This window comes from Stegostoma tigrinum, chromosome 7 (genome assembly GCF_030684315.1).
Source record: "Stegostoma tigrinum isolate sSteTig4 chromosome 7, sSteTig4.hap1, whole genome shotgun sequence".
In the NCBI taxonomy this organism is placed as follows: domain Eukaryota; kingdom Metazoa; phylum Chordata; class Chondrichthyes; order Orectolobiformes; family Stegostomatidae; genus Stegostoma; species Stegostoma tigrinum.
In genome coordinates, this window is record NC_081360.1 from 41268860 (window position 1) to 41281056 (window position 12197).

Below are 12197 nucleotides of genomic sequence, written 5' to 3' on the forward strand. Positions count from 1 at the left end.
GTACAAGGAGGGACTGAACTTGCACTATTAGCATCATATACATCTAACCAAGCTAACTGACCCAGACTGGCCCTTTGCTAGGGTTTCCAGCGTTCTTCAAATCACATACAGACGCATTATCTAGTTTAGCAAATTCTGAAGAAACCACATGCTGAGCACATATGTGAAAATGCTGAAATGACTTTGCAATAGACAAACAGCACAAAGTCAACTATTGCTACAGCATTCTCATTCTTCTGTCATTTATCAGTTTTCATCTAAAATTATCCAAACATACTGCAGGAGCATACAAAATCAGGAAGGAACTCAGTTATCAAGCCCACTGTCTCAAAGATGTGGTCAGTGGTCAAATCTGGATAGTTACTTTTGTTAACCATATGAGGTCTGCTTCACCAAACAGTTTTGAATGTGATGTCAACTGAAACCAAATTTAGAGATACCCAGGCAGCATCAGTGAAAACGTTTTGCCATGACCAATTTAATCACTAGTTTGCACTGGGTTCTTATGCTATTGAACTTGTCCAAAGGGTGTCACGGGGGCTCAGTGTTTAGCACTGCTGCCTCATAGCACCAGGACCTGAGTTCAATTCCAGCTGTGGGTGGAGGAAATGGCCTCATGGTATTATTGCTGGATTGTTAATCCAGGAACTCAGAAACATTCTGGAGACCTGGGTTTGAATCGCACCATGGCAGTTGATGGAATTTGAGTTCAATAAATATCTGGAATTAAGAATTTAATGACGACCATGAAGCCACTGTCTGTTGTCCGGAGAAACTACATCTGACTCACTAATGTCATCCTTACTTGGTCTGGCCTACATGTGACTCCAGACTCACAGCAACACGGTTGACTCTTATATGCCGTCTGGGCAATTAGAAATGGGCAATAAATGCTGGCCTAACCAGCGACACCCTCATCTTGCGAACGAAAGTTAAACATTCCCACTGTGCCCGTGTGGTTTTCCTTGGGTGCTCCAGTTTCCTCCCACAGACATGCTGTGGGATCCAAATATGTGCTAGTTAGGTCGATTGGCCACAAGGAATTGCCTGTAGTATCTGGGGATGTGCAGGTTAGGCAGGGTGGCCATGGTAAATGCGGGTTACAGGGATAGAGTGAGGGCCTGGGTCTGGGTGAGATGCTCTTTGGAGAGTTGGAGCAAACTTGGTGGGTCAAGTAGCTTTTTTCTGCACTGCAGGGAGTCTATGGTTCTAAAACAAAATTCCTATTTTACAATTTTTTCAAGGGGGGAATGGAATGGATGGTGGGTGGAGGCGGGGGATTGAGTTTGGAACGGACAGTGGGGAGGAGGGCGTGGAATAGACAGGGGTGGTAAGGGGTAAAGAGGATGGAACAGGCGGCGGGGGGGGGGGGGGGGGCGGGGGGTGGGTTGGAACTATCGCATTATGCAAATTCAGCTTTTAAAAAAGATCAATAAAAATCTTAGCCAAAAAAACAATTTTTTTTTCAAAAATGGACATGTATGTATCCTTGGCACATATATACAAATACATACCAAGATCCCGCCTTTCTCTTTTATGGTCGAACCAGGTGGAAAATAAGCTGTTGTACTAGAAGTCATTTCTAAATCTGTACAAAGTTGAACCTGAGTTGTGCAATCCATCCAGCCAATTTCAACAAGTCCTTCCTAAGAATGAACCAAGGTCACACTGAATGTCGTATTTGACTTTATGAAAAGAAATTAAAGAACTGATATTTTGAAGCTCAGTTTACTTCCCAATTCGAAGGTTTCTCAATATTACATGTTAATCATTAAATTTTCTGGAACATTTTATCAGAAAGAAACAAAGTGAAAGCATCAAGGGAACAATATTCATCTCAGTAATTAATTCTTCTGATTATCTGAAAATGCAGCAAATATGCAAATCCAAATCACACTACCACTAGCACTGACATGCTGCCCATCAATACCAGGTTTTAAAATTGAGAACATATACATTTTGTAGCTTTCTATTATTCATCAGATAGGTCCACAATTATTCACAATCTACATAAATAGTATCCCAAATTTTCCGATGACATAAAATTGGGTGGCAATGTAAGTTATGAGGATGGTGCAAGTAGGCTTCAACTGGATTTGGACAGACTAAGCTATGGCATGGCAGATGAATCAGAATGGAAATAAGAATAGAGTTATTCATTTCTGAAGGGAAAAAAAGAAAGAGCATGTCTTAATATTTCAGCAATGCCCTGGCTAATTAGAATCGGTCTGCCTTGTCTGAGAATTCAAACTGATGATTAACTGTTCTTGCTGCATCTCCACACCAATGATGGCCCAACCACTCAGCACCTTGGTTCAGATCTCTCTTTCTCCCAGAAGTCTGATGACTACAAAGTGAAAAGCTTCAATTTCTAGTCTCCTTTTAGCAATGTTAAAAGCTGCTGAATCTTTGGAGTCCTCTATCGCAGAGAGCTGTGGAAACTCAATCATTGACCAATCATTAAAAATAAAAATCAATGGGTTTCTGGAAACTAATGACAATTAAGAAATATGGAGGTACCGCAGAAAAGTGGCATTGAAGAGATGTTCACCTGGGATCTGGAGTGGCAGGACAGGCTTCATGGCTGAATTACATACTTTAGTTACAATGCTCATCAAGGTGACAGGCATCAGAAATTGACTGTACTTCACTACTTTTGACATAATAATCAAGACAGGAAGATTCCTGTAACTTTGTCCAACATGCCACTGTTTCCATTTTGAGATGGCATCTCCCATTTTCAATATAAAATTCTATGATTTCATATTATACTGACAAGGAAACTGAATAAGCATGCTCACTGACAGAGCTGTTTACCAATAATGGTTGCCATTAATTACCAAAGATTCCCAATGCTTCCACCAGCTATTCAACCAACCGCTTCTGGATTTTAAAATATTTAGATGAAATATAAGATCAGCAATATCGAAACCTGTTTGTGCTGTACATTCATAAAGTAGAGCCGGAAGTTTCAAACCATGGAAAATAGAATTATCATACCCATCAGAGCATCAAACATAAGATTAATTGATAGTTGAGGCAACATTTCCACTGAAAACTGAATCTAACAAATATACAAGATAGATGCCCATTTCTCTACAAACCTGTTTTGTTAATTATCTCACGTTTCTTTCTGGCTATATTAATTGCCATTGACTATACTTGGACAGCTATTAAGAGGCGATTTAGTATGTCACACAATATGCATCACATACTGGTACGTTCAACCACTGATCACAATACAGCAATATCAGGTTCTTTTTTCACCTAACTCCATACACAAAGACTTAAGTGGGAACTGTCAATTTTCTTCAGTTAAAGAATGCTGAGCCACAATGTGCCAAACCGAAAGAATGGTGGGGCATGGTGGCTCGGTGGTTAACACTACTGCCTCACAGAGCCAGGGACCCCACTTTGATTACAGCCTTGGGCGACTGCAGTTTGCATGTTCTCCCCATGTCTGCATGGGTTTCCTCTGGGTGGTCTGGTTTCCTCCTACAGTCCAAAGATGTGCAGGCTAGGTAAATTGGCAGTGCTAAATTGCCCATAGTGTCCAGGGATCTGTAGGGTGGGTGGGATTAGCATGGGAAACAAGAGTTACAGGGACAAGTTGGAGGGTGCGTCTGGGTGCGATGGACTTTGGAGAGTGGGTGTGGACTTGTTGGGCCAAATGGCCTTTTCCCACACGGTAAGGATTCTATGATTCTATGAATGCTGATTTATTACTGTCCAGATAGGAGCAGTTAAGCCAACAAGGATTTTAGAGCACACATTGATTTCAAGTACTTGTGACATCGAATTAATTCAGTCATATCAGTTAATCATAGATGGCCAGTCAATGGAAAAGCAAAACAATAGTATAGAACCTACATGCGGATTATTTTGTTTTAGATGGCAAGTGGATCAAGCTTTCATTTCACAAACACTGGACTTACCAGCATTCCGGCTAACTTTAGTTGTGTCTGTGAAGATAAGCAATCTGCAAAACAAAAGCAGTGTGAAAAATGCCTGTATTTCTCCAAGCAACTTTGTCACAAAGAAAATTTATGCTGAAATCAGCAGTAAAAGAGTTGTAAACACAGTCATATGTGCTTGAGTTCCCTATGAATAATAAAATACTGGTCAAAAATCACAGATAGCTAGTTAGTATAGATGGCAAATTCACAAGTCATGATCTTGAGATACAAAGGATTTACTGTATCAAGTTTAATATTTTACATCCTGTAATCATGCATCACTGGACTGTTTTCTTGAAAATCAGTTGTTCAAACCAGTTGCATTCTTACATCCAACCGTTCTTAATCAGGTGCCTCTTTATTTGTCCATCACCAAAACTGCTAGTTATATAACTGCTCTTCTTCCCAATTCTTCAATTATTCAGGACCAGGTTTGGTTTCTCTTATTTGTGAAACTAATTAATTAATTTGAAATTCGCTATCAGTGTGGTGCTATTTGGTTTACATTTCAAGGTTTGATTCAATCTCATCTACTGAGCAGTGCAGCTAACTTAGTTGCCAGAGGTAAATATTTGTGTGACTTGAAGGGAGTCCAGAAAAATGAAAAATTGAAAGTGAGAAAGGAACTGAAGATTTCTAACTTTATTATTCAGGGTTAACAGCTATCATATTCTTTCTAACCAGAAACATCAACCATAACTAAGTTAGTTATTACCTCCTGTTTTAGCACAAAAAGTGACCAGCCATCCAACTCCAGAAGAGAATGCCGTATTGAATGCACTTGCAAAATTGCCTAGCAATAAAAAAAATTAATATTCATGTAACATGTAATCTTCCTGCATGGTTACATTATATTGTTAGTTTAGTGACATTTTGTTACTGCAGTAATCCAGTAGTGTAATCTGTTGGGTTGCACATAACACTTAAAATGCCTTTCAAACTTCTCAGCTCCAGTTTTCCTGATTATTTTCTTAACCAACATTATCCTTATTCCTTTCTTGGCGAGATAATGCTCAGTAATGTTCAACACTCTCTAATGTGTTGTCCAAACAGTTATTATTCTCATGAGGGAATTTAGTATCAAGTTGAGACACGACTCGTACTCTGAAAACATTGAGTGGGGCTTCATTAGTCTTATTTCTAGTACAGTAAAATTTTTCAGCTTTATCAAAAACAACAAATTCCTAAGGCACCAACTGGGAAAACTTTAGATTCAATTCAGTTTCTAGTCTCTGATGTACCAACCTGAGCAATAATAGAATTGCACACAATAGATTTCAACTTGCCTCAATTGTTTAGGAGGAAAACAAATCCTACATGTAAACACTTTTGAAAGCTTAAAAACCTTTAGTGTGCATAATCTTAAAAGCACAGTAGTTACCTGACCATAATTCTGTCACCTGGGTTGTGACATACTTCATAGCAAATTGGATAAGTTGTTCCTTTGATCGATCTCCAACATATTTCACTGCGCCCTAGAAAAACAAAAATATTTTAATAATTAGATTATTTAAGGACTAAGTTGACATAGGTACGTCTATACAGTTACGGAGCTCCAAATTCAGATAAAATGCAGTCCATAATCAATACCACAGAACGTGCATCAAGTTTTATTTTCCAGAACAATTTACTTCACAAGTGTTTTCTTCCTGCTAGATCTCGAGGTCGGTAGGTTTCACGATTATATTAAAACTGGGCAAGCACAGCTGTTTCACATACATGCCGACAGAATACAATCACCTTTGGAAAAACAAGTCTAGGCTCCTATGTGAAACCTACCTCTCCTGGTTTAAAGATGTAAAGACTTGGATAACTGGTGATGCCTTTGGAACGACACAACATTCGGTTATCTCCACAGTTGACTGCTCCTATACGGATTACTCCATCCATCTCTTTGGCAAATTCTCTCCACTTGAAAGAAGAAAAAAAGAAGTTTTAAATGCTTATTTTGAGTGTGAAGAACAGACTACCTTCAGGTGATGATTCAAAGCATTAGCTTTAACAGCTGAAAGCCAATTAGCGATAAACATACCGTAGGAGCTAGGTCATGGCAGTGCGAACAACGAGGGAAGTAGAAGTTTACAAACCACAATTCTCCAGAGGTAATAGCAGCATCTATTAACAAAAACAAAACAGCAGCAAATGGATGCATCTGTGTGGAAATGATCACAGATTGACTGTGAACCGTGACATTTGTTAAATCTCAAGTACCACAAATTCCTACTAGAAAAGCTGAAGGATGATTAATCATTTTGGTCTGGATAAACTTTTGGATGTCATTCATTCTTGGTAGATTTTTTGTTTGTTGGGATGGATTGGTGGGTCATTGGGTAAGTGGTGAAAAAGAAGAAAATGCTTTTCATCTTTTCACATGGTAAAAAGGAAGGTAACTTCTGAATTTGAAAACACAGCACAAAGTAGCATCAGTAAAAAGAAACTTGTGGTTTGTGGGAATCAGAGACCACAATGAATAACATTTCTATTGCAGCTCATAATTCACTAACATTGGAAGAAAAGTCTCGTTCGATTTGTAAAAATAATACTGCGATTCTTGTGCTGAGAGAATAAATTCATAGGCAAGTGATCTTGATAATGTAACATTTAATGGGCATTTAGAATGCAATGTTAGTTGAGGGTTGGGATAGGTTTTTCCAGCAATTACTGAGCGGAGAAAATTAATATTAATGAGTAAAGGAATTTGGGTATAAGATTCAGAAAAATCTTACAAAACCTGGAAAAGGTCAGACAGCATCTGTGAAGGGAAAAATTACGTAAGTGTTTGAACATAATAACTGGAGTTTAAATTATTTTTTGGCTATGCTCTCCTCATCGGTACTGACTGATTAGCTGCTGTGTTTTCAGCACTTTTCAAATTTTGTTTCAGATCTGTATTTGTAATGTTTTTTGATTTCACCGTGAAGGTAAAGCAAGAACTTTGCTCTCTTTGTTCATTTTGTTCATCTGCAGCAGCAATTTTAAACGCTCAATCAATTTTTAAACAATTCACATTACCTACGCAATAGTATAAGAAGTGCAATAGTATAAGAAGTTAATAAAAATGACAGTTCCTGATGTCATAACTTAAATACTGGAATTAAGTTAATTTGAATTGGTATAGTCCCAAATGTTCTACACAACTTTTCATCACTAAACCCCAAAAAAACTTACCAAAGTCTCCTTTATCCAATGTTATTATTTCAACATCATCATCATAAATGCCTGAGAGTAGGAAAGAGAAATTAGTGTATGATCTGAACTACAATATATCAAATCAATTCACTATTTATTTCTGCACTTACATCAAATTTCATGTAATTTAAAAACCATTATATTTCATTATATTGTGAATATTAAACACTCAGTGCCAACATCCAACTGAGGGAAATAAAATGTCTACATAATTTGTTGCAAGAGTAAGATAGCCACATGATGAAAAAGTTGTTAAAATTGTAACTTTCAAACATTATATAGTAAAACATTTTTACAAATAGAAAGTTCTATTTCTGCAGCTATATGGGTGATCATACTATGGCAAATTTTACAATTAGGATTTCAAATAATTAAAGGCTGTATTGACTAAATGTGCAATAATGCCACAAATGCTGCATCACTGAGAAGCTATTGCATTTGCACCAACACTGCTGGTCAGTGCAACTACAGCTTGAACCCATCCTCAAAGTCTAAACTGACAGTGCAGTAACACAAAGTGATAGTCTCTGGAAACAGGGGTTTCAGTCCAGTTAACCGGCTTCAGGCCTGGAGACTAATTTATACAATAAATGTTTAATATTGCCGAGAAGCAAATTTACTTTTGCTGTTATGATAATGCTCTGGGTAAGTGCAGCATAGTAACTCAAATTCCTTTAGTTATATTTAACATAAATAAAGTTAGAAATTCAAAATCAAAAGAAAAGCTTCACATTACAAACAGCTGGATTTAATGAAACATTGTTGTCAACATTAATCCCAGTTAGAAGGCTGAGGATTGAAGCTCACCCATGAGCCTGATGCCTGCTGTGTGTGTAGGGACTAAAACAGCCGATCAGCCGTCAATTCAGTTGAGGCAAGACTTTTGTCCCTCAGTAGTAGGGGGTTCCACTTTAGAGAGCTATAGAAGTTGTCGACTCTCCAGTATCAGCAATGCACCAAGATGGTGATCACTGTTTTTACTGCAGAAAGGCTCACGAGGAAGTACGATGTAATCGAATAATAGGTGAGTAGAGGCATGGATAAGTTGACAGGCGCCAGCAAGAGACATGTGGAGCCTGGTAAGAAAGACATGGAGCTGGGAGAGGAATACAGAAAAACGGTTACACCTTGGAATGTCTTCCAACTAGCCCAGAGGTTTAAGGAGGGCCTTCCATGCCTGCCATCACTCTAGCTACAAAAAGCTGATAGCCTTCTACTTTTGGTGAAGTCAGGTGGGAGATCCACTTTGTGGCACCCTGCTGCTAGTAAAATTGCGCATGAGCAGATGAGGCATAAATTTAGCAGGTTCCCACCTTAAATCCCATTGGCAGGGAAAGGTAAGTCATACCTATCAAACTTATAACATGGGTATGGGTCATCAGACCCAATTGGTCTAGACTGGTGGTTACGTTCCGCACAATCATTCTCTCAGCCAACTTCATCTAATCATATTATCACATCCTTTCACTCCTTTGCCACGATGTACTTATCTAGCTTCCCTATAAATGCAACTGTTAACTGACTCAAACACACCATGTGGTAATCATTCGCATATGCTATGCATAGGCTGGATAAAGAAGATTCTCTTGAATTCCTTTCAAATCATAAACAAGTATCACTATACAAAAACAAAATATTGCGAATTCTGGAAATCTGAGGCAAAAACCAAAATTGTGAGAAACTCTCAGCAGTTTAGAAAGTATTTGTAAAACATGACCAAACTTAATATTTCAGGTCAATGCCCTTTCATCAGAATTGGAAGAAGTCATGACATAAGTTTTCAGCAAGTGAGTGAGTGACAAGGGAACTAAAGGAAAGGCTTATGACTGTGGATAGTGGGAGAGGTTTAACATATAAATGACAAACAAGACAAAAGGAGATAGTAGATGCTTTATTGTGCCCTTGTTTCAAATTCCTGAAATGCAGAAACATTTTCTCAGGATTACCCTATCAAACCTATCCAGAATTTTACAGGAAGTAGCAGCTGAATGCTTATGTTTTCATTTTTGTGAAAAAGAAGAATTTCCACAGTTTAGTTTCTTCTGACAGCTGAAATCTCCACTATTTTGCATAATTCTTGTAAATCACTTTTGCACCTCTAGAATGCCCCTATACGTATATTTTCACAGCAGAACTGTGTACACAATCAGAATGATACACAAGTGCAAAAACCATATCCAAAAAGAGAATTTAACATTGTCCCTTGACATTCAGTGGTAATACATCACTGAATCTCCACTCTCAGCATCCTGGGGGGTTACTACTGATCAGAAATTTAACTGGACTAGTCACATAAATAACGCGGCTACAAAAGCAGGTCCTAATATCAGAATTCTGTCATGAGTAACTCACCTACTGAGCCCTCAAAGCTTATCCACCACCTACAAGGCACAAGTCATAAGTGTGGTGGAACACTCCCCACTTGCCTTCGTGAGCGCAGCTCCAACAACACTCAAGAAGCCTGACACTATCCAGACAGAGAAACTGCCCTCTTGATTAGCACCACCTCCACAGCATTCACTCCCTTCAACACCAACGCTCAACAGCGGGAATGAATACCATCTAAAAACATACTGCAGAAAATGATCTTCCAAACCCAACAATTTGAGCATCAAAAAGGATAAGAGTAGCAGATCCACAGGAGACTATTGCCTGCAAGTTCCCTCCAAGCCACTCACACCCTGACTTGGAAATATATTATGCTCCTTTTGTATCTCTGGGTCCTGAAACTTTAACTGCATTGTGGGTCTACATACAACAAATGAACTGCAGTAGAATCAAGGAGGCAATTTACTAACACCATCTCAAGGGCAAACAAAAAAGGGAAGTAAATGCTACCCCAGTGGCTGCGATATCTCATCAGTGAATAAATAATATTAAAAAAACTACTGTATGCTTACTCAAAGGCATCAGGAACAAGTCTAAGGGTAAACAGTGTGTCAATTTCTTCTGCAATTTCTGTACTTTTCCTAAAATGTTTCCAAATATTTTTTGAGAAGTAAAAATAAAAGATCTAAGAGTTTTACAAATCTGAAGTACTCATCCCAGATTGGCATCGATAAAGTGTGATGCACAGGGAGAAGCTCTATTACCCAGACCTCAATGATATAGGGCCAATGTTCACGTGTTTATATGTTCAACAAAGATTTAAATCAAATAGTGATTCTAGTTAGCAAATAAAGTTTAAACTTACTAGACTTATGTGACATGAAATGCATTTAGATGGTATAGACTGTAAAGGCAGAGAAAGTCAAACATCATATACTCTTACCAAAGTCATAACGATAGAAGTTCCAACTTTCGTACTGTCCACCCTGGTGATCCTGAAGGCCTTTCTCACCATATTTATCATACTTTTTTCGAAGATCTTCATCTTTCAAAACTTCGTAAGCTCTATTAATTTTCAAAAAGTTGTCATGTGCTTCTGGATTATTCTGTTAAAACAAGGAGTCAAATATTCAAATTGGTCAATCATGTTGGTTAATTTTGAGAAATCTGTTCAGAATTTCGTTTGTTCAATATGTTCCCTCGGAGAGGTTAACCATTGATGTTAATTAAGACGTTCATGCATTGGAGTATTTTTTATCATTCATCACATTTAACAAAATAACCAGATAACTTACACTTGCGATAAGCACAAAGTAGAAACAAATCAAAACATTTGGCCCCAGTCAGCAAGTATGAAGAATGAGCACTCATAATATGACAGTTGGCCTTCCCACATTACGGTGTGTAGGGAAGAAAGTAGGCAACGCACCCACTGTTGAACATATACAGGCCCTCAAGTGATCGGTTAATGTGGTCTAATTCTGCATCTGCCACTATGATCTGTGCAGCAGGGGAAGGCAGAGGCTTGATGGTCAGCCTGTCAGTTTTCACTGTGCGAGCTGTTGTTGTAGTGGTGGGCAAGTGAGGGGTGGTGGTGGTTGTTGTTGTAATCACCCTTTCCTTCTCCTTATTGGAGGCAAACCCACCAAACTGACCTTTGAAAGTTGGCTCCCACTCCCCCTTGTTGGGTGTACCTAACTGGGCCAATGCACAAACCCAACTTACTTTTAAGCCCTTGATCTGTCAGTCTTATTCCTCAGGGACTGCCTGTGATCCCAGCGGCGGCTAATGCTTAATCCTGGCACTGTTGCGGCAAAAGAACTGCCAGGCAAATCAGATTGGCCGGGGACTGACAAGGGAGTGCTTTCTCTTGGATGGGAAGTCAAATAATCAAGGTTGCTACCACTTTATTATGGCTATAGAGCAACCAGCTTTCTGGTAGGCAGACTGAAAAAAACCTTTTTTTAGGGGTGGGGTGGGTGGTGCTGCAATGAATATAGTATGCTGTTACATTCTGCCCATTAAATTTATGTAATATTAGGATTATTTCTATGTCTTATTCATATTTCCAAATATCAATATTTATAGACAAATGGAAACATAACATTTCATTAACTAACTTAATCATTTTTAAATAAAAGATGAAATTACCTCTCAAGAGAATTGTTTTAATGGCTGCAGTTGCGAGGGTGCACACCTAGCAACAGACATGGCTTAGAAAATCCTATCCCTCTTGCAGGCTAGGATTATACTGCCTTCTTTTTTAAAAAAGCAAACGATGTGTCATTAGGCTTGCTGGTTTTGTAGGAAGTTGTAGTTAACAATTGAGAAAAGATTGTAAATTAATTTAATAATGGCAGATCTTCCTTATTTAAAGAATAATTTTTTTTCCCAGGACAGTGGCATCAGCATCTGCCATTAACTTCACTCCTATATCGATAATCCCATTCTGTCTGCCAATTTCCTTAAATTGAACCTTGTTATACAAAACCTGTACACCCAATTTGACCAGTATTTTAAAAATTTCACACCACCCATCACAAAGATTCAATGTCTTCCAAATTACTTTTGTCTCTATTAGCTACATATCAGCTGCTCATATGTGGTTCCCTGCACAAAATTTCACTCACCCCATTATTGCCAACCTTATTAAATTACAAAGGCTTGGGTGCTCCGGGTGTACTGAATTTAATATCATTTTCAAATCCTTCCATGGCGGCACCC

General features: G+C 38.4%; 1 protein-coding gene across 3 annotated transcripts in view; it reads right to left on the reverse strand.

The window, feature by feature from the left end:
* dnajc10 (DnaJ (Hsp40) homolog, subfamily C, member 10) overlaps positions 1–12197 on the reverse strand; it is a 76226-nt gene that overhangs the window by 44801 nt on the left and 19228 nt on the right. For all 3 annotated transcript variants that reach the window (XM_048534321.2, XM_048534322.2, XM_048534320.2), the window contains exons 3-10: positions 10417–10579; positions 7125–7175; positions 5989–6071; positions 5736–5867; positions 5338–5431; positions 4672–4749; positions 3936–3979; positions 1515–1646 (exon numbers count right to left, since the gene is read on the reverse strand). In XM_048534321.2, coding sequence (XP_048390278.1) covers positions 1515–1646; positions 3936–3979; positions 4672–4749; positions 5338–5431; positions 5736–5867; positions 5989–6071; positions 7125–7175; positions 10417–10579 — 777 coding nt within the window. The remainder of the gene's footprint in view (positions 1–1514; positions 1647–3935; positions 3980–4671; positions 4750–5337; positions 5432–5735; positions 5868–5988; positions 6072–7124; positions 7176–10416; positions 10580–12197) is intronic.